We start from the raw sequence: 23,025 nt of genomic DNA on the forward strand, positions 1-23,025 counted from the left end.
GCTTCTCTTGGTGCACCTCCCGTTGGGAAGTCTGTTCAGTGTGCTAATAATGCATCATACTCTGTTCGTGGTATTGGGGAGATTCAGCTTACAGCCATTGATGGCTCTATTCTCCGCCTACAGGATGCTTTGTATGTGCCTGGCATTAAGAAGAATCTGCTTTCCATTTCTTCTATGGCACGTTGTGGTTTGCAGGTCACCTTTGATGATGACCGTTGCATGGTCCGAGACAAGGAACACATGACATTGGTCTTGACAGGTTCTCTGTGTTATGGGTTATATGAGTTGGATGCTCTTTCGGTAGATCAGTCTGCATATTTGACATCCACTCTTACTCCTGCTATGTTAGAGGCAGAGTTATGGCATGCTCGTTTGGGGCATGTAAACTATGGCAGCTTGATGCTATTACAGCGTACTCAGATGTTGGAAGGATTACCTCTCTTGGAGAGACCTCCTGAGCATTTATGCGAGGGTTGCATTTTGGGGAAAATGCATCGTTTCTCTTTTCCCCGTGATGTTGCTTTTAGAGCAACAGCCAGATTGCAGCTTGTGCATTCGGATGTTTGTGGGCCCATGCAGACACAGTCATTGGGTGGTTGTTACTATTTTGTAACATTTATTGATGACTTTACACGTTTGTGCTGGGTCTACTGTTTGAAAAAGAAGTCAGAAGTGTATGATGCATTTTTGGCTTTCAGTGCACTTGTGGAAACTCAGTCTGGTTGCAAGATTAAGACTCTCCGTTCGGACCGAGGGGGGGAATACATGTCCTCTATGCTGAATTCTTATTTGCAGTAGAAGGGTATTATCCATCAGTACACTACTGCATATACTCCACAGCAGAATGGGGTAGCAGAGAGGAAAAATTGGTCACTCATGGAGATGGCCAGATGTATGCTGAAGGCAAAGAGTTTGCCTCATAGTTTTTGGATGGAAGCCGTCATGTGCGCTTGCCACATTTTGAACAGATGCCCTACCAAGGCCTTGAAAACCGTCACACCTTTTGAGGCTTGGCACAGCCGCAAACCTTCTGTTGGCCACTTCCGCACTTTTGGGTGTCTTGCATATGCCCATATTCCACAGGTACTTCGAAAGAAGTTGGACAACAAGGCTGTAAAATGCATCTTTATGGGATATAGCAGCGAAAGCAAAGGCTACAGACTCTATGATCCCGTGACCAAGAAGGTTTTTGTCAGCAGGGATGTTGTATTTGATGAAAAATCAGAATTATCCTTGGCTGGTTTTGATACATATCAGGCTGCCCGTGATGTCTTTGAAGGGCTGCTGCCCATCACATTTGGTGATTCAGCTGGTACTTCAGCAAATGAACCTAATGTTCAGCCAGCTGCTCCTATGGAACATGCAGTAAATCAGCACATTGCTGAAACTGAAATTCAGCAGGAACTTGTACACAGTCAGGAAGCAAGACAGGTGCCTAGATGGTACACGCAGACTATGAGAGAGAGTCATTTGGAAACACCCTTGGCTGGTCGTACTCGAAGGCAAACTCGACTGCATGATTCAGCACATTCCATGGAGTTTGTTATGGCAGCATGTACTCATGATAATGAGGAGCCCGAATGTTTTGAGGATGCACGACATAGTGTGCATTGGATGGCAGCCATGCAAGCTGAATTGGATTCTATTCATAAGAATCATACTTGGGATTTGGTGTCTTTGCCAGTTGGCAAGCGTGCCATTGGTACGAAATGGGTCTACAAATTGAAAAGGAATGCAGATGGATCCATAGATAAGTACAAGGCACGGCTGGTAGCTAAAGGCTACGCACAGAAAAAGGGCATTGACTATGAGGAGACCTTTGCTCCTACCTCCCGTATGACGACCATTCGGTCTATGATTGCCTTGGCTGCACATTTTGGTTGGAAAGTGCATCAGCTGGATATAAAGACTGCATTCTTACATGGGGAACTTCAGGAAGAAGTGTATGTACAGCAGCCCATTGGTTTTGCAGTTGAAGGCTCAGAAAATTTAGTATGCAAGCTGAAAAAAGCTCTATATGGTTTGAAACAAGCTCCACGAGCTTGGTACGCAAAGATAGATGCTTTCTTGCTTAGTCAGGGGTTTGTAAACAGCCCATCTGAGTCTACCCTTTATGTACATAAAGAGGGGGGATCCATGCTGATTTTGTGTCTATATGTAGATGACCTTTTGCTCACTGGAACACATGCTGATCAGATTTCAGCATTCAAAAATAATTTACAGCAAACTTTTGACATGTCTGACTTGGGTATTTTGCACTATTACTTGGGCATCCAGTTTGTACATGATGCTAGAGGCATTGGATTATGTCAGTCAAGGTACATTGGGCAACTTCTTGAGAAGTTTGGCTTACAGGATTGCAAGCTAGTTTGTACACCCATGGAACCTGGGCTCAAACTGTCATTACATGATGACAGTGATTTGTTTGATATCCATACTTATGCTCCAGCAGTGGGATGTCTCATCTATCTATGCCACACTCGGCCAGACATACAGTTTGCCGTTTCAGTTTTGAGCAGGTACATGCATCAGCCTCGTATGTCGCATTGGCAAGCTGTGAAGCGTGTGTTTCGTTACTTGCAGGGTACTAGAGCTCTTGGATTGCTTTATGCCAAGGGGGGACCACTGCAGTTACATGCTTACAGTGACTCTGATTGGGCTGGTGATTTTGATACTCGTCACTCCACTAGTGGCAATTGTTTCTTTCTTGGCTCGTCATGCATTTCTTGGCTTAGCAAGAAACAATCCACTGTTGCCACGTCGTCATGTGAAGCTGAGTACAAGGCAGCCTTCACTACTGCAGTTGAGTGCGTATGGCTTAGACGCTTACTTGCTGATTTGGATGTATCTGTTACGGAGCCTACTCCTTTATATACTGACAGTCAGAGTGCCATTGCAGTGGCACGGAACCCTGTGTTTCATGCTCGCACGAAACACATAGAGATTCACTACCACTTTGTCAGAGAGAGGCTACATGCAGGTGATATCAGCCTTGTCTACTGTCCTACCACCAGCAATGTGGCAGACATCTTCACCAAAGCTCTTCCACGAGACAAATTTGAAGCATTTCGCGATGCTTTGAATTTGACGCCCTTTGGTGGCGGATGATCCTTGTACACTTGATCACTCTTCACTCCAGGGGGGTTTGTTGGGTATCTCACACGCCTTACTTACGCCTACGCTCATATGGGAGTGTGCGGGTGATCACTAGGACACTGGGGCACTTTTTACTCTCGGTAGGAGAGGTTTTTTCCCCCAGATTATGTGTACTATTTTGTATGTGCTTGTGGTGCACACTTACGGGCACTTACTGTGTTCGGGTGTAAACAGCCCCTTATAACTCTAAGGTATAAGGGTTATCATTTGTACTTTCAGCTAATATTCTATTCAGTACTATTGCATTGGGTGTCGAGCTCAACTTTGTCTCTCACTCTCACACTGTCTACTGCACTTCAGCTGCACCTCGATCCTCTCCCATCTGACAGGTTGGCCACTTACTGCTTGGATATCCATGGTTCTTCTAGTGATTCTATGTTGTATAGTTTATGATTCCCTATCATTGTACTATTGTATTGTATCAAATCACCCCTGATCAGAGAGAGGGTGTTACTAGATTAGTCAGCTTAGGTGTGAGTCTGTGCTGTAGAGGCTACAACATTTTATGTAGCATTTATCTGGCATTTTCTAGAGTGCTGTCTAGGGCTAGGGAGCATTTAATGCTGGCCAACCAGCATTAAGTGCTGCCTGATTGCATTTATTGCTCCCCCCATTTTATGCCTATATATTGCTAGGGCTCCTCCTCCTCTGTGTACTTCAGCCATCATTTGTGGATTCTTCTGGGAAGAGAGGAGTTGATGCCAAGCTGCCCACACAACTAGTGACTCATTGTTGTATGCTGCTGTCTCGTGTTCGATATGGATTCCATTTCCCGAGCATACATCTGAGTTCTCATTTGTATTTGTGTTCATTCATTCATTCTTTCGCTTGTCTTGTGTTTTAGTAGTTTATTTCAGCATGTTGTTTATGCTTCCATTGCTGCACCACTTAGACGGAGGATAATCTTGTAGATTTGTTTATGAAGGCACTTCCCCAGGCTCTTCTTTGGCAGCATTCCAGATCCCTCAGTTTGATGCCTCCTCCAGGATCTGAGAGGGGGTATTAGAGGTAGAGTCATTCCCTGGACAGGCTGGTTTAGGGTTTCTCTGTGGACAGCAGTATGGCAGAGTGCAGATGATACGTCAGCAGTGTACAGACAACGCAAGGTGCCACATCAGCAGTACGACAGGATGCCACGTGGCATTGATACAGTTGGATAGCAATTTTGTCCAGTTGGACAGCAGTTTTACTGCAGTCGACCTGGTGCTGGAGATTTCCTATTTTTTGGCTATTTATAGCTAGTTTGTTGCACACTCCAGCATTCATTCATTGATTCAAGTTCTAATCTTGAGATTTGTTGGCTGAGACCGGGCTGACGGAGATCGAAGTCATCAAGTCGGAGACACACGCAGATATTTCCTCTACCCCCGTGTATATTTCTGCACTCTTATACAACATACTACAGTGCAGATTTTCTGCATTTACATTGTCTCCTTTTCTCTCTCTCTCTTCTCTCTGTGTTCACTCTCTCTCAGTCTTTGTCCTACACTTCTGCATTGCTGCACTCTGACATGAACACCCTCTTACAACCCTCAGGTTTAAGGGTTGTACTTTGTACTTGCAACTTAAACTTAAGATTATTGCATTGGGTGTCATGCTCTCACACTCTACACTGTCAATCGTACTCTCAGCTGAGCTTCGATCTGTCCTTCCTCTCCCATTTGGTATTAGATCTGAGCTTCAACTCAGCTGACCTCTCAGCCATCATCAGCAGCTCCATTGCTAGCTGAGCAGCTCACAGCTCCAGCTCGTCCACGGGTCTCCACTGCCATCCTAGTAGCTAGCACCATCAGGACTGCCAGCACCGCCGAGACTCCTCAGTGCCTGCAGCACCGCCCCATAGGCAGTGCATCTACCCTAGCAACGCCCAATTCTCCAGGACCACTGCCTTGCCTTTGCCTGCAGTGCCCTCTGCCTCTTTCGCCTTTGTCTCTTGCACCCCAAGCGCCGTCAGTCTGCTGTGAGTCACCGCCAGTGTCCACTGAGCCGTTGTCACTTGAGCTAGACGTCACCTCCAGTTATGTGCCTGCCAACCCACCTATTCCACCACCTGCGCCTGCAATCTGCTCCAGCAACTCTGCTACTTGAGGCCAGGTCTGCGCGTGCCACAGGTCTGCTCAGTCCATATCAGAGGTAACAAAAGGAAAATTTTAACAATTTTTATTCAAATTTAATTCTCTGGAAGGGGCTTTTGCCTGGATAGGCAATCTCTCTTCTAGCTCGTATCAGGGACACAATTACAGCAGAAATTTTTTGAATTTTGGGTCAGACATTTGGGGCCTTTGTAGTCAGCTCAGAGATTGGCAAATGTACGTCTGTGACAGTCTGAAATAGATTGATTTTGTGCATTTTGGGACAAGAAATTTTGGGGCTTTTGTATTTTCAATGCTGCTGAGCATTTAGTGCACCTTGGACAGTGTGCATTTTAGACAGTTGTTGACAGAGTGTGATTAATTTTGCTAATAACAACAAAGTACTTGCTGTAATTTCTGGAAATTCTGAGATTTCCAGGTTGGTATAGCTTGAGATATTGCTCTTTTGCTCTCCGATCAGTGACATTTATCATGGCAAATTAGGGAGGTGATGTATTTACATATGTATCCAAGGAGGATAGGTTGGATGGCAACAACTATTCCCTCTGGTCCTTCATGATGAAGATTGTGCTGATTATGAAGAATCTTTGGAATTATGTCAGTGGTGAAGAAGTTAGGCCCGGAGTTGTGGCTCTTGCTACTTCTCCTTTAGGAGGACGTGGACAACGGGCAACTCAGCTTGTTTAGCCTGCTCTAGCTCAATCACTTCCCCAGAGATCAACAGCACAAAAAGGCATGGGATACATGGGATGCATAGGCTTTGTTGCTGATTGCATTGGTAGTTCAGCGATCTATCATCCCTCACATTCGGTCTGCAGCTTCTTCACGAGAATCATGGTGATCTTAGAGCAGATGTTTGTTGGAAAGAACGACACGCATCTCTTTCTTGAAGAAAGAGCTGGTACCGTCCTCGTATGTCATAGTATACTGTGCATTTGCATATGTAGTGCTCCTTCGTCTCAGGCTCTTGGCCACAAAGCTGGCAAGTCCTATCCTCTGCTAGGGTATATGTCCATCTGCTTGTCTCCATCTGAAGCCTATGTGAGGAGGTGTGAATCTGTTCGATAGCAACCCGTACACTATGGGAGAGATGGGTGTCCATATATGCTAGCCGAATAGTGAAACCATCATCAGAGAGACAAGAAATGACTCCTGTAGAACTCCATCCTCGATCCTAGAGGGAGTGGTGGATGGATCCATGTCCTTGCTGTCTCAATCCTCAAGATATCAGCTTTGATCACTTGGTTCAACTCTGATCGGCTGAGAGAAAGTGTAGGGCAGTTAAGGCTATAATCCAAAGGTGGAAGATGGTCAATATCCAAACCATGTAGGCTCATCCAAATAGCCATCTGTGAAAACCAACAGTTCTTCCTACCTGCTGCTGCTAGGTATCTAGGTGAGGTTAGTGCCAATCTAGAGTATCTGTGGCATGGAAGGTCCCATAGTCTGTGCCAAAAGGTCACTGCCCGGAAGAGTGCCTCCGGAGCTATAGGTGTTGCTCCTAGCTCTGCTCTGACAATGGGATGTGGGGTGGAGGGCTTACTCCTAATCATGCGTGCTATCATCATGATCAATGGCCTTTCCATGCTATCCCAACCATCATAATAATCCCTCTCTACTCCAATCTAATCAGTGAGTGGGCTAAGACGCCTATGGTACAAGTTGCAACCCCATACCTCTACTCCATATAGTAATGTAGGTGTGACTAGGATGTCAAACAACTAGAGTTTGGTGTGGGGCTCCTGGATTTGTATGTGAGCACATTGACTCTCGAGTGCCCCTAGTGCTACGTATCCACGTGCCAGACGTGCCTCTGATGCCCCTCTCAACGAAAAACGTGGGCTGGAGAAGGTGACTCCCAAATAGACATATTCCCTTATATGCTCCAGTATGTCTCCCCTAAATGTGAACTGATACGTAGATCTAGTCACCCATGCTGTTGAAGTATTGAAAGCCATGGTTTTGGTCTTTCCAAGGTTCACTATGAGGTCTTTATCTCTACAGAAGATGTGCAAAGTGTCTAGATGGCACTGCAATCCCTCCGGTGAATTTGAAATGAAAACAAAATCTATTGCATACAGTAATATCGGTATCAGCACCCCTGCCAGGCTGGCTCCAGCTCCTCCTCGGTCTATGTAATCAGACACTTCATCTATGTATAGACCAAACAATGTGGGTGAAAGTGGACATCCTTGTTTCACTCCTATGGTACTGTCAATCCTCTTTGATAGCGCCCCAGGTGCTCGTACATGACCTATCACTTCCTCATATAATGCATAGACACCCATCGTATACCCTCTGGTACTCCAATGTCCTAGAATCTCTGCATGATGTGTGTACGAGGCATTGTATCAAAAGCTTTGCGAAAGTCTACAAAGCAATAATGGATCCTCTTGTCTCAGGCTCGAACCTCCTCAATAATGGCTCTAAGTGTGAGAATATGGTACAGCGTGGTATATCCTCGTCTGAAACCTGCCTGTCCTTGTGCTCTCTTGCCTTGCATTTCAACCCACTCACTGAGTTCATCCTCCAATATAGATCCATATATCTTGGCCAAAATATGATCGATCATGATAGTCCTGTAGTTGCTAGGAATCAGGGGATCACCACTTTTAAATAGTGGAATTATAGTATTGTCTGACCAACTCATAGGGAAACATTCATATACTGCTCTATTGAATATATGTGCTAATATGTCACAAGCATGTGAGAAATGTTCTGCTACTAGTCCATCCTCATCCTGTGCCCTCCCATTTTGTAATCTATAAATTGCATCCCTAACCATTTTCCATGTGAAGAAAGACCACTGTGTTGGCCTACAAGCTTGTGGGGGTTGCATAGGTGGCTGTCCTGGCAGGTCATACAACTGTCTCTCATAGTTAAGCCACGCATCTGGTGATGTAATCTGTATGGGGGGCTATCTTTCATGAAACATCTTCCATGCGCTCTTTCTATCCCGCCCCAAAAATAGCTGATATATCTTTGCTTTTGCTTTCGCTAAGTAGTCTCGTTTCTTCTTCCGCACAAGGCATTTGAAGAACGCCTTTGTTTGGCGATGTGTCTGAGTGCCTAGCTCCACTTCTCTCTGTAAGCTAGCTTGGATGACTCTACACTCATCATCATACCAGCTATTTTGGGGAGCAGTAGATCGTATGGGTCTACATCGGGGCAAGGTGTGTGGGAATGGATACATGGCTAATCCATGTATGGCCTCTGCTAAATCCCTTGTACATTCTTCCAACGATCTACTCAAGTCCAATGTATGTAAACTGGTATGCAGGAAACCATTGTAGATGTGTGATGTGTCTTCTGTAAAGTAGTATTTGGGATGTTTAGGGAGGCATGGTGTTTCATGTTTCATATGTACACAAGAGAGCATGAATGTCAAAATAGCATGATCTGCTGCTATGCCAATTGGTCTCTTAGATATCTTAAAGTTTTGGATGTCTGGTATCAATGCTAGTGAGCCTATCAAGTAGTCCACAGTACTTGCCCCTCCTTTGTGATTCCAACATGTCAAATTGTCAGATCCTGGCTATTGTGGCAAATCATTAAAGATGGCTAGCCTATGTGCACTTCCCAAAGTCAATAGGTGTGTCCCATAGGTACTCGCTTCTTTATCCTGGGCTCTCCTGCGTAGGCCTCTTTCATCTATGTCGATCTCTTTGAACATGGCATTATAATGCATATAAAAGTCACTCTGTCTATCTCCAGTGCGTGCATTGAAATCTCCTACTAATAATATATCCCCAATGCTAGCATATCTCATGATATCCTCATAAAGTACATCAAAGGGAGATCCATCTCGTGTGGAATAGGTAGAATTTGTAGGAGGAAAGTAGCATATTGTGATGAATATATCCCATGGTCTTCTTGCATGTATCCTAATCCATAAATATTGTGCATCATCATCTCTTTTCATTACTTGTACTATCCCTTTGAGGTCTTTCCAGTATAGTATGGCCACACCTCTAGAATCCCTAGTGCTTCCTAGTTTTCTACCTGCTGGACGAAATGCACTTTTCCACCTGTATCCCTGCATGTCTGGTAGTCAGCTACCTTTACATTGGTGTATTTCTGTGTACATTGCTATGTTGAGAATAGCAAATGATGCTTAACATGAATGCCTGTAGAGGTTGGAAGTGTGCCCAAAAGAGGCTTGCCCCCATAAGTGACTTTGTATGAGAGAGATGAGGAAGATGTATGCTCTAGAAGCTCTAGGAAGAGATGTCCAAAATCCCATAAGCATAGAGAAGAATAGTGGTACTATCCAAAAAGCTATAAAGGCATGTACTTGACACTCATTTCAATGAAATGGTACTATCAATTGAGTCACTCAAGATTGTGTTTATGAGTCCAAGCTAATCTATCTTGGAACCTAATCCACTTGAGTTACAATTCCTTATTTTGATAATGTATCGTGTGTTTGACTTGCGTCCACCATAGCCGATCTAGTTCTAGGTCCGTGTTTCTCAACGTGGTATCAGAGCCATGGCTAAGCTAGTTGGCTAGTGTGTGTATACTTTCTCAATCTTCCTCTCTTCCATTCTCTCATTCTCTCCATTTCTTAAAGTCATCCAATGTTTGTTCTTCAGCTCAAGAAATCGTGAAGAAGAGATCAAAGCTTATTACAAAGAGTCATCATCTTTGAAGCATGGCTCTTTAGTGTGAGTGTTACCATTTTCAATCTCATTTCATTGAGCTCCTTGAGAAGGTGTATTATCTGCAGATTGATCTGACAAACAGCAAGAGGAATGTTACAGCATACAGATCTTGTACGATGTCAGGCCACAGGTCATGCCACTTTAGGGTTCTAGCAGATCACAGCAGGCTTCTTGGCCTCATTTAATGAGGGGCTCTGTGTCGGAGATCCGCTTGTGTGACGGTGTGCAGGATCTGATCCATGTCGGAGATAGGTTCAATTTTTGTATTGCTCTCTTGGAGCTGTCCTGTCTCGTTTATACACACAACATTCCATGTGCTTTGTTGTTAAAAAGTTCAGGCATGAAGAAAGGAGAGACTTGGCGAGAGAAGATGTGGATCACTCGATTTGTGGTTTTGGTGTCTTTCCTGGCGCCGGGGCTTCTGATTGCTTCCATTAGCAACAACAGCAGTAGCCCTGGCAATCATGGAGGCCCGAGCTCTTTCGTTGCTTCTAAAGTAGCCCTTCGCCTTACTTATCTCCTCAGTTTCGCAACAGCTTGGGGTGCTTCTTTATGGGTCACCTTCATAGACAGAATCATCATGTTCAAACATCTTCCTCGGCATCAGTTTGGCAATCTACAATAAAAAATGTTTCCAGTGTACTTCAGCACGGTTGCAGTTTGTGCTGCAGTTTGTGTAACAGGTTTCTCTTGGCTGCATCCTTGGAAAACGTTGTCTTCAAAAGAAAGGATAGATGAGGCTTTGAGGGCAGCGAGGCGACTTGGAAGGTCGGTATTATTTCAGTTTTACCTCTAAAGGGTAAGGTTAAAGACTTAACCAAGTCCATTCACACCTCTCCCACACTCTACTCAATCAAACTCCTTTCAATAAGCATCTAGGTCATTGAGTGTCTATTGAAACTAGTAGTGCGCATCCACTTCAATATCAGTCAAAGCATTTTGTAATTGGGATTAGACACTGCCATTGTGCGAAAAGCTAATCGGTAAGACCTTTCCGCATTTGAAGTGATTTGGTTACACCATCCTAAAATGTCCAATGATATGTCAAGCCATGTACTTCAAATTCTAAAATGTATGTATCCAAATATCTATGCCATGTATGTCAAAGAGAGCTTGTCGAGACAAGGCCATGTACCCATCAGTAAAAGTATGTACCACACATCAACAAAAGGGATAAAAAGCACGACAAAAGCAAAGGAGCATGAAGAAAATACTTACCGTTGCTACAAATAAAATGTTTTGCAAAAATTTTCCATCATGGATCTTGTTTTCCCTTAGTGGATCTGCTTCCCATAGTGGATGTAACAAATCCTACCAAAAATGTAAAGTTTCAAGCCTGACCTGATTAAGCCTACCAAAGAGCTTGTCTCCTAGTTCATGTCTGCATGTAGGGGGGGCAAATGCCATCAGGTGTAGGAACTCATCCTTTGAGGGGGGGTGTTGAGAATAGCAAATGATACTTAACATGAATGCCCGTAGAGGTTGGATGTGTGCCCAAAAGAGGTTTGTCCATAAGTGGCTTTGTATGAGAGATATGAGAAAGATGTATGCTCTAGAAGCTCTAGGAAGAGATGTCCAAAATCCCATAAGCATAGAGAAGAAAAGTGGTACTATCCAAAAAGCTATAAAGGTATGTACTTGATACTCATTTCAATGAAATGGTACTATCAATTGAGTCACTCAAGATTGTGTTTACAAGTCCAAGCCAATCTATCTTGGAACCTAATTCACTTGAGTTACAATTCCTTATTCTGATAATGTATCGTGTGTTTGACTTGCGTCCACCATAGCCGATCTAGTTTTAGGTCCGTGTTTCTCAACATGCTATATCTATGTTTCGGAAGCTATCTTTAAAGTAACCAACATCCAAGCGTAGGGCTCCATTACAATTCCATATTGACATCCGAAGTGTCTCATAGGCCTCGTACCATCATGAAGTTCTTTTGTCAATGATGATGACTCGTCCATCCCTATAAACAGCCCACTTTCCCTCTTTGTGAGCCTCCAATACCTTGGGCATGTGTTCTCTGCGATGCGCTATTTGTGCTGGGGTAAGGCCCTCATCCAAATAAATCTTCTCACCCTTGAGGGCTCTCCTCTTGGAGAGGAAGGCCTTTTGTTTCTCTATGTCCCCAATGCGAAGAATTAGAGGCTTGGACTTAGAGTCCTCTTTCTCCACTCTCCAAGCACTGACGATAGGTACGTCTGAAGCCCCAATTTTGTTAGCAAGTGTCTTAGCATCTTCCTGTGGGCTGGTCTTCTCCTCCCATCCTACTACCTGTACATGTAAAACCCTAGCCCGTCTCCTAGGCTCTTCTTCCAAGGTAGCATTCTTTACTTCAGTCTTGTTCACTGATGTTCCCTTATTCTTTTTTACTACCTCAATCCATGGGCTGGCTTCTTCTATCTGCTTATGTGTTGTCTTTGCCACTTCTGCCCATGAGTGAACCTCCCTTTCACATGCCTTCAAAGCCTCTTTCTCTTTTTGTAGATCTTCTTGCACAGCGTACACTTATTTCTTTTTTCTTAAATGTATTCAATTCTTCCCCCAGTTCTAAGATTTTAGATTTGTAGGCATCTACCACTTTCAGCATTTCAGTTTTCAGCGTGTGCATTTCGGACAGCTTTTGTGCTTGTAAGTCATTCTGAATCTTTATCTGCATGTCTTGCATTTCTGCTCTGATTTACTATCAGTTCGGCTTTGACCTGCTCTCGTATTGCTTTCTCCAATTCTTGTCTCATAATTCGTAGTTCAGAGCAAATCATGAGATGAATTTCTTCGTATTTCTTTTCATTCATGGTGCGCGAGGTCTTTCCATGCCTGTTAGATGCTGGGGAGACAGCCCAATCACGGACCCTATGGCCATACATCTTGCACTTTGTGTTCTTAGAAGGGGTGTTGAACATTGCTTCCATGGACGGTTGTGTTAGTTCTTGATCAGATTCGTCTCCCAGATATTCTTTTTCTACAGTTTGATGCTTGCATTCGTCTACATTATCCATCTCTCACACATTGTGTGCAAAGCCACTTAGCTTGTACTTTGTACTGTCAAATCAGAGCAATTTCTGTGATTCCTACAAATTTCCAGGATTTCCCTAACCCCTCACTAAATTTTTGCAAGCCCAGTAATCTTTTATGAGCCCAAATGCCTTCACACTGTTTACAGTCATTGCAGAAATACAAATTGCAGGCCCGGTCAGTGCATTACTGCATACTCCAGGACATGATTAAAATCAAAGTCGATGCATCGTTGCCTAGTCCACAAGCCAGTGCATCAATACATTCACCCAGGTCTGCATTCATGTCATTCTGAGTACATTTGTGTCATATCAATCTGATTACGTCTGCAATCTCAGTACATTGGCATCTGGGTCTGTGTCAGTACATCGCTGTGTCAGTGCATTACTGCATACAGTACGCCTGCGTCAATGCATTCAGTACATCTCTGCATCACTATAGTGCTAACGACAGGTTTGCCTCACTCTAGGTACATTCCTGCTCACGACAAGTCTGCCTCACACCAGAGAGGTGTCTACCTCACGACAGGTCTGCCTCATGTCAGTGGGATACTGCCTCACGACAGGTCCCTTCTGACAGGTTTGACACCACGACAGGTCTGACATCACATCAGTACATTGCGTCAGGTCCTCACGTTACGTCGCATTAGGTCCTACAATACAATGCCAGGTACGTTAGAGAGAGAGAGAAGCACTTCGGGCACTTCTGACTAAACGACACGCAGAGAGAGAGAGAGAGAGAGAGAGAGAGAGAGAGAGAGAGAGAGAGAGAGGGGGAGAGAGAAGAGAGAGAGAGAGAGACTCGAAGGTTGAGAGAGAGAGAGAGAGAGAGAGAAGAGAGAGAGAGAGGGAGAGAGAGGAGTGAGTAGGTTGGAGAGAGAGAGAGAGAGAGAGAGAGAGAGGAGAGAGAGAGAGAGAGAGAGAGAGAGAGAGAGAGAGGATCTCGCATGGTGGTCGGGGAGCGCGTCGTCTGTCGGGCCGCCATAGCCAGGTTCGCCCGTCGTCTGCGCCCGTCGCCGCCCAGGTTCGCCCGTCGTCTGCGCCCGTCGCCGCCATAGCCAGGTACGCCCGTCGTCTGCGCCCGTCGCCGCCCAGGTTCGCCCGTCGTCCGTCGCCTGTTGCCCGTCGCCCGTCGTCTGCGCCCGTCGCCCGTCGCCTGTTGCCTGAGCCTGCAGCTGCCCGTCGCCTGCAGGCCTGTCACCCATTGCCCGCCCCTGACGCCCCGTTGGCCGCGGCTGCCCCTGGCGTCCTGTTCCGTCGGGCGCAGCTGGGTCCTTCGCCCCGCTGCTGGTCGGCCCATCGCCAGCGGCCCCCGCCCTGTTGTCGCCCGCCTGCGTGGTGAGCTCTGCACCCGTTTTTGTTCGTTTGCCCTCTGAGTTTTAGGGTTTCTGCTGGCGAGGCCCCTGCCCTGCGCCCTCGACTATCCCGTGCTGCCGTCGACTGCCAGACCTGTGCCCCACCCTCAGGCCCGTGCACCGTTAGGGTTGCGCCCTGCCACACGCGCTCGTGGGACAGGCCACGACTCAGGCTGACAGGACGCGTGTGAAGACAGCAGTATGGCTGGCCTGGATTTGGACTTTCTTGACCGGACGGTGGCAGCCCTTGGCCCTGATTCCGATGCAGAGGAGCCGGAAGATATGGTGCCATGCACGGAGGAGTTACCGCCGACTTCTGAACAGCCGCCTGCCGGCAAACGCTCCAAGCATATGCCTGATGAGCCAATGAGCCCTCCGGAACGCTCCTATGCGCAAGTGGCCTCTGATCCTATGGATTCGCAGGAAATTGACTGGGAACATTTGCTGGACTTCGCCAATACTCTGCTTGGTGATTATGTCCAGCATAATACCGAATCTTTTTCTGTTGCGGGAACGGATGATGTGCTGGAAGCCACGGTCGACCCCAAATCAGTCTTGCGATCCTTCTCGGTGTTCTATGACCGTGCCATTATACTTTTCTTCACTGGCAGGATCCCAGTGCTTTCGCACATTCGCCAGTGGTTGCACCATCTCTTGCAAGGGGAGTCGGTTGAGGAGATCTTCCTTGGACCTCGCGGGTTTTATGAGGTCCTGCTGAAATCAGAAACCCATCGCGCTGAGCTCCTGTCCAAGTTGCCGCTATTCTTTGATCGCCGCTTGGTTCATGTTGTGCCATGGCGCCCCATGGCCGACTTCCAGCGTCTGCTTCAACGCGAATGCCCGGTGTGGGTGGAGGTGGAAAACTGTCCGGCGGTCTATTGGCCCATGTTGAAGGATGCGATGGCAGTTGTGGGAACAGTGCTGGTTCCCCCAAGCCTCAGGGCCATGAACCGCAACCGTTTATGCATGCTCTAGGACACGGCCAGGAAAAGGCCCGCGTGGCTTCGCCTCAATTGTTCGGGCATGCATCCTTTGTATTTTCGCTTAAAATGGGGCAACTTTGCGGGCCACTGCTTTTCATGTGGAAAACTGGGGCATTTCATGGCTGAATGCCCTGAAAAGCAGACGTCTTCGGAGGATGCGCAGGTTGCGCTGCCCAAGGACGACATGGTGCTTGATGCCACGCCCCAGGAAGCTCTTCAGTCTCCTCATGTCATGGATAAAGGTAAACAACAGGTCCTGAGTGTGGATTCCGGTCGCACTGATTGGATTGAGGCACGTCCTAAAAAAGGTAAAAAGTTGGATGCAGGCCTGGCAGATCCTGGGCCTCCCGCTTCCCAGGATTCCGTACGCACGTATACGCGCCGGAAAGACATGCCCACTCCACAGCAGGCTGCGCGTCCTACGGCCCCGTCGGGCCCTCGCAATCAGTCTCCAAGGAGAGCCTATACCGACGGCCCCAGAGGCCCACCTGCCAAGCTGGCGTTCGATGCCAAAGGAAATGTTATTACACCCTGGGATCGGCGTTATCCCCGCCCCTCTCCCAAGGTAGTGGATTTCCCTTCTACCTCCAAAGTAGGTCGCCAGAATTCTTTCGCTGTATTGGCTGATTTTCTGGATGAGGGTGTCCTGGATGCTCTCGCAGAAAAGGTGAAATCGAGGCAGCAGGCGCCTCGTTCCTGACTTCCTTCTTTGAGAATACATGAAGATAGCCACGTGGAATGTGCGAGGCATTTGCTCTCGCCATAAGCAACATGCCATGTGGACCGTCTTGCACAAGAACCAGTGGGATGTATTGTGTGCAGTTGAGCACAAAAGTCACGGTGAAGCAGGGAAAGTGATAGATTGTCATGGATTTCGTCTGTTTTATGCAGGGACTCATGCTTCGCACTATTCGGGCGTGCTGATGATTGTCCATGAGAAATATCAGCCTGTCCTTGTTAAAAATGATGTGCAGGGCCGGTTTCTGGTGATCGAAGTCTTATTTGAAGGAGAGATTTTATGGCTGTTGGGCCTCTATGCTCCGAATGATCCCGCATCCCGACGGGATCTTTGGTCCACTTTGCAAGGCTCCATGTCACTCGGCCGAAGGGGGTTCTTGATGGGCGATTTCAATATGTGTGTTGACTCTTCACAGTCCACTTCAGGGCATTCGGTAATGGATACGCCGGAAAGCTGGGTGTGGAATTCCTTTGCTTTGCACGTGCTCAAGCAAGATCTTTGGTCGTGGCTTCACCCTTCTTTTTCAGGGTTTACTTTTCATTCCGCACAATATGCAACTACCTGGTCGCGACTGGACAGAATATATATCATGCAGGGCGATGATTTTCTTCCCGAGATGCTGGAGATGAAGGTCTTGCGGCAATATGCGTTGTCGGACCATTTCCCCCTCCAGCTTGAGATGCGAGCACTCTCTATTGCACCTTTTCTGCAATTCCTGGATAGGCTCCCTTTACGTTTCAACTCCTCTTATTTGAAGCATTCAATTTTCCAGGGCTATATGCAGCAGCTGATTGAGAGGTTCTTATTGGACTTCGCCTCGGAGGGCTTGCCTTCATTTGCACGACTGCTCTCCAATGTGCAGCGAGTTGCTCGCCAGTATGGGATCCATCATGCCTCACTTTGTCGCCGGCGTCGACATGCAGCAGAAGACCTGCTGGCGTTGGTCCGTTCCTTGCTCCTGGATTCCCCTGATGATGATTTTCTGCTGTCTCTGGAGAGGCGGTTGGCCCATCTTATTCAAGTGTTTTAGTTGAAATCTTATCAACAGGCCAAGCTGCACAACTTGACGGACACAATGCAAGACAGCGCCTGCCAGTCTCATAAGTTCTTTCGCGCCTTGCATGCGTCTCCAGCTCGCGATAATATGACCAGACTCCAGGATTCGGAAGGTCGCATGGTCACGGATCCGCAAACCATTGTCACTATGTGCAGAAACTATTTTATGGAACTCCTTGGTTCCTCTTCCTCGCCTTCTACCCAGGTTAAGCATGCCCGTTCGGTCTTCTATCAACTAGTCCGCCAGCAGGTTCCACTTGATATGCAAGCCGCTTTGGAGACGAATATTTGCGAGGAAGAGGTTATGGACGTTTTGTTGCACTTGTCGAATGATAAAAGTCCTGGCTGGGATGGTCTCACTAATGAATTCTTTCAGACCTCGGCCACGCAGTTGGTGAAGCCATTGGTGGCCATGTTTCAGCAAGTGTGGGAAACGGGGGTCATGCCCTCCTCATGGAAAGAAGGCCTTATCAAACTAATTCCAAAGGTCCCTTCACCGTCAAAGTTGCAATACTGGAGACCAATCTCTTTGATGGGCTCCATGTATAAAATCTACTCCAAAGTGCTGGCGAATCGGCTTCACAAGCACCTTCCAGCTATTGTGCATCCTCTCCAATATGGCTTCATTAAGGGCCGCAACATTCTACATAATATCTTAAATGTGCAAATGGCGATTGACTATGCGCGGCACTCCGGTCAGCAAGTGGTATTGATCCAATTGGACTTGGAAAAGGCATTTGATTATGTGGACTGGTCGTTCATTGCAGACCTCATGTCGGCTATGGGCTTTGGTATCCGCATGTCCCGACTGATCTACACCATTAGTGCTGAGGCTTCCTCCAGAGTTATGCTTAATGGTGGAGTTACAGAGCCATTTGTCCTTGCGCGCTCAGTCAGACAGGGTTGTCCTTTGAGCCCGCTCTTTTTTGCCCTGGCGACTCACCCGGTCCTTTCAATGTTATCCTCCATGGCAGCATCTGCTCAGCTGGCCGGGCTGTCTCTTCCGTTGGGTCAGCACTTCGTTAGCCAATCTTTGGCTGACGATACCTTTATGATCTTGCAGGCGGATAGGGACAACATTTGCAGGGCATTAGATGTTTGGACACTCTTTGGTCAGGCCTCTGGCCTTCGCATCAATGCCCTTAAGTCAGCCATCCTCAGTTGTACGGAGCCTGATCTGCAGTCCTTAGGCTGGCAAGGCCAGGTGGTTTCCCGTGGCTCCATTGTCAGGCATCTTGGATACCCATTGGGGGTGGATGTACGGCCAAAAGACCTGCTGGACTGGATTTCACAAAAACTGGCGGCAAAGTTTATGTATTGGAAGTCACAAGCGTGGCCATTCCATGTCCGCCTCAAAGTGGCCCAGACAATCATGCTTCCGATGCTTACCTATTTCCTGCCTTTGTTGCCATGGACGCCTACTACTTTGAAGGCCCTCACTCATCCCATCCGTTTCATGTTGTGGAAGAAGGATTCACTGCAGGCCGGCATTTCCTGGATTTCATGGTCACACGCATGTACCCCTAAGCGCATGGGTGGAGGAGCTATTTTGGATGCACACACTCATATGTTAGCTCTCCGCTGGTCCCTTTTTCGTGCCATGTGTATGGACCATCACCCATGGACCATCATAGCCCGCTATTTTCTTGAGGACAGCGGGCTCCGCCATGGTAACACACGGCTTCGGGCCTCCTGGTGGCATGTCCTTAATGCGGACTCTCGTGTTTCCAGTCCCTCTTCCTCTTTGTTACTGCACTTGGTCGGCTCGTGGAAAGTGGTGCTCCAAAAGGCCCGTTGGCACCCAGCAGGGGACCGCTTGCAGACTAACTCCTTTCAGCTGGAATTGTTGGCAGTATCGAGACTCCTTTCATGGGAAGATAAACATCAACTCAGACCGAGATTTAATCGCATGGCCCGTTTAGGTGTGACGTCGGTGGCGGATGCTACCCTTGCCACTCGCAATGTCCTCGTATCTTTTCGGACTGCTCGGCGACTCTTCAAGATCCCGCGTGGATACCGTGATTTATGGGAGCAGCTTTCGTCGGAACTTCAGGGTCGGCAACCCTTTCCTGCCTTGACTGTGGACCGCCCTTGGCAGGACTGGGACCTTGCAGGCCGCCTGAGTTTGGAAAAGGCCTCTACTAATCAGGTGTATCATCTTCTTGTTCAAGATCACCAATGGCTGGGAGAGAAAGCTAATACTGTTTGGGGACTGCGGAAATCGCTGTCATGGTGGCAGAAAACGCTGATGGAGGGCTGGCTAAATAAGACGCCTTTCAAATGCAAGGTTTTTCTTTGGCGGGTGATGATTGGTGGTCTTCCTCTGGCCTCGGCCCTTGCCAAGCGTTGCATCTCGAATGGCAATTGTTTCTTCTGTACCACACCGGCGGAATCGGCCCGACATCGTTTTCTCTCTTGCCCGCTCGCCAAGAATATCTGGTCGCTCTTGTCGCACATTTGGCGCGCGGTGGTCGGGTCCTCGCTAACTCCTTTCGACTGGGTTTTTGTGCGCCCGAAGTATCCTACACCGCCACAGTTGCATGAGAAGATCTTATTTCACTTTTTCAGATATTGGGGATGCTGGCACATTTGGACCACGCGCAATGCTTTTCTCTTTGATTCGGCCTCTAATGTACCCCGACATATTGCCAGGCTTAAAGGGCTCTTGCATTGGCAGCTAGATATTATCCGACACTCCGACCTGCTCCCTCGGGAGGATTTGCATCCGTGGCATATGGCAATTGCCTCGGGGTCGTTGCCATGATTGGTGTAACCTTTTCAGTGCATTGCTACGGGGTTTCCCCACATGTTGGCCTAGGGCCCTCGTGTATCCTGTAATCAGGAAATCCTCTGCATCCTTGCCACGACGTTGTAACTTGTAGTGCTTAGAATCTCTTCACATGATGACTTAGATTGTCGTCATGTATCTTGTAATCAAGTAATCATGTACTTTTTTTCGTAATTAATACAATTACCTTTTACGAAAAAAAAGAGAGGGAGAGAGAGAGACACTTTACGAAAAAAAAAAAAAGAGAGAGACACAAAATTATTTGGTTTTTGATGAATGTTTCAGGTAAAAATTATACCTCATTATGGCACCCAAGAAGGACCCTAGCAAGGAGAAGCCGGCTGCTGGGAAAGATAAGGCTGCTGGCTCCACAAAAAAGAAAGGCAAAGGAGATGCTGCAGTTGGTTACGGTGATAAATCTGAACAACTGTCTCCAAAGGAGATGCAGGGGCAGATGGAAGCCCTACAAGCAGACAAGATCAAGGAAGAGCAAGAAAGGAATTACATGCAGCTGGAACGAGTACGAGATTTTAGAACTAAGCAACAATGCTTATTAGAGATTTTTTTTGGAATGGCCTTGTGAATCAATTACAAAAATCAGTCACAGCCAAACAATACTTTAAAGGGCTTAGAGATTAGAGTGGGTAGTATCTTGCATGCATTCTCTTGTGTGTTATAAGATGATTGATTGAGAGCATCAACCACCTTGTTACAGGATAAAATTGCATCCTTTTTGGAGATTAAAAAGAAGGAATTGGAGCATGCCAAGGCACAGTTGCTGGTGAAAGATAGAAGTCTTGAGGAAATGGAAGAACGGCATCAAGATGAGATCAAGGTGATTCCTAGTATGAACTTACTTTTCATAATCCAATAAAATATTCAACTAACACAAGGCACTAAAAGTGGACTTGGAAAAATGTAATCTCGTGAACCTATCATGAAATTGCAGGTCTATAATCAAAAGATGAAACATCTATTGTATGAGCAGCACAATAACATATCAACTGTGAAGGCTGAGCATGAATTAACATTGAAATTACAAAGAGAACAAGCAGCCAAACGTGAGCTGGAGCTCCTGTAGGTGCTATTTTTCTCATTTTGCTGCAACAAAAAGCTAAACACGTGTACTTTGCAGAAATAATAATGTATTCACACTAGTTGTTTGGGGGTTTCAGGGGTGAGGTGAAGTGGATGTACCTTGGCTTCTTTCTTAAGAGGGAGCAAGAGACTGATTGTGGTGGACTGAGATTGCCTTGTAGTGCTACAAAAGTTTTGGAATATCTTTTGACCCACCGCACCTACTAAACTAAAATGACAACATGTTGTCACTCCATGGCCACAATTTGCAAGTCTTGTTGGTGCTCAAGTAAGATAATCTACTGGGAAAAATATCACATCTTTTCCATTTCTCAGATCAATCATTTAGTTTCTTGACTGTATACCTTGAGCTAATTTTAGAAGCACCTATTTTAGTGTTCATGTACTCTAGCAACAATAGCTTGGCTAAGTGTGGAGAGCCAAAGGAGATGTATTGCTCATAGAGGCACTATTTATTGCAGCGCCCTAGGGCTCAGGAGGTATGGAGGAAAGCCCTGAAGGTAGTTTTCTGTGGCACAATAGAAGCTATAATAGTGTCACAGGGAACAATAGTTTGTATCATGGACAGAGGCCCTGATTGTGGGTCTGAGGATGTTCAGGGTGCTCAATCATATCTTATGTTTGTTCAGCTCTTGAGCAGGGTAGCCACACCAGACTTTTCACATACATAGTGGACTCAATCATATCTTATGTTTGTTCAGCTCTTAAGCAGGATAGCCACACCAGATTTTTCACATACATAGTGGGCTAAGGGACATTGTCACAGATGGGAGCTGATAGCTAGTATCATTGCTTGAATCATTTGGACCAGAAAATGTAGCCATGCTATGGAATCACAAGATGTATCTGCTACAAAGACTCTCTCTAGGATTTGGATAGAGATTGTCCACACTCTGCCTAGGAGATGGGAGAGGTTGTAGGGTGACTTAAAGACTGAGGAGGAGAAATGCTTTTCTCAGGATCTGGGATTCTCACATTTTCTCTCATTTTGAGTCACACATGCTCTAACACTGCGAACCTCCGGATTTCATTTTTTAAAACATTTTGTGATATCTTGGAAGTCCTTCATAGGGCTAATCTTGCACTTTTAGGGACATTTTATACTCAGGTTTTATTAATAGGCTTTTCTTTGGAAAAAAAGAAGCAACAATATCTTTGCCAGTTTATGGCTTGTTGAAGTGGAACACAAAGAGCTAAATATTTGAGTTGTTTTGACTCTTTGTAAGTGTAGGAGAGAGATATAAATACACCTAATGAAAATGTTATGGGCACTTTGATGGTCAAGTTGGAAAGTCCATGGCAATGTCTTGAAAGGATGTACATATCACGGGTTGGGTATTTATCTTGTGCATTTGGGCTGGGCACCTTTGTGGCAGCAGGGCTCCCTCTGGACTGCTCATTTATGTGGCCAATTGGCATTTATTGCCTCCTTTATGCTTGCCAATTTGTTGTTTAGGGTGGCGCCCTAAGGCCTATTCATACACACTTCTTGAAGATGATGGTGATATGTCCCGACAACGGAACCATGAAATAGGCCTTTGGAAATAATCTAGAGGGAAGTGAACATAAACCAATACGATAGGCCCCAAAGGTTAGTGCACTTTATCATTATTCAAAGCTTTGCACAAATCACTCCCACAAGTTTTCTGAGTTTCTACAAGAGTGTGGTATCTCTCGCCAGCTTATCTCTACCAACTCCCCCTCTCGGAATGGAGTCATAGAGCGTAGAAACTGGGTCATCATGAACACAGCATAGTCTATGTTGCTTGCAGAAGGATTGAGGCTATTAACATTTTGGTGTACATCCTCAACTGGTGTTCGACTGTGATTGTTCCTTAGAGGATCCGTATGAGGCATTCTTTAGCTCTTGGCATGTAGTTTCCCACTTTAGAGTCTTTGGTAGTTGTGCCTACATGCACATGCTTGATGGTAAGATAAGGAAACTTAGTCCTCGAGCTAATCTCCTGATTTTTGTAGGATACTCCTTTGAGGCGAAGACCTATCATTTGTTTGATCCTCGAATAAATATAGTAATTGTTAGGAGAGGTGTAAATTTTTTATAAGAGGGATATCAT

At 46.3% G+C, this 23,025-nt stretch overlaps 1 protein-coding gene across 4 annotated transcripts in view; it reads left to right on the plus strand.

Annotated features, from left to right (window-relative positions):
- LOC148033510 (dynein regulatory complex subunit 4-like) overlaps positions 1–23,025 on the plus strand; it is an 82,043-nt gene that overhangs the window by 13,540 nt on the left and 45,478 nt on the right. For 3 of the 4 annotated variants that reach the window (XM_087681455.1, XM_087681453.1, XM_087681452.1), the window contains exons 2-4: positions 20,138–20,372; positions 20,568–20,687; positions 20,802–20,929. In XM_087681455.1, the coding sequence (XP_087537581.1) occupies positions 20,157–20,372; positions 20,568–20,687; positions 20,802–20,929 (464 nt within the window). In that variant the 5' untranslated portion in view covers positions 20,138–20,156. The remainder of the gene's footprint in view (positions 1–20,137; positions 20,373–20,567; positions 20,688–20,801; positions 20,930–23,025) is intronic. The other variant, XM_087681454.1, reaches the window with a different exon arrangement.

Source organism: Lygodium microphyllum, chromosome 7 (assembly GCF_053477565.2).
Source record: "Lygodium microphyllum isolate KBCC chromosome 7, Lygodium_microphyllum_v1.1.10, whole genome shotgun sequence".
Classification (NCBI taxonomy): domain Eukaryota; kingdom Viridiplantae; phylum Streptophyta; class Polypodiopsida; order Schizaeales; family Lygodiaceae; genus Lygodium; species Lygodium microphyllum.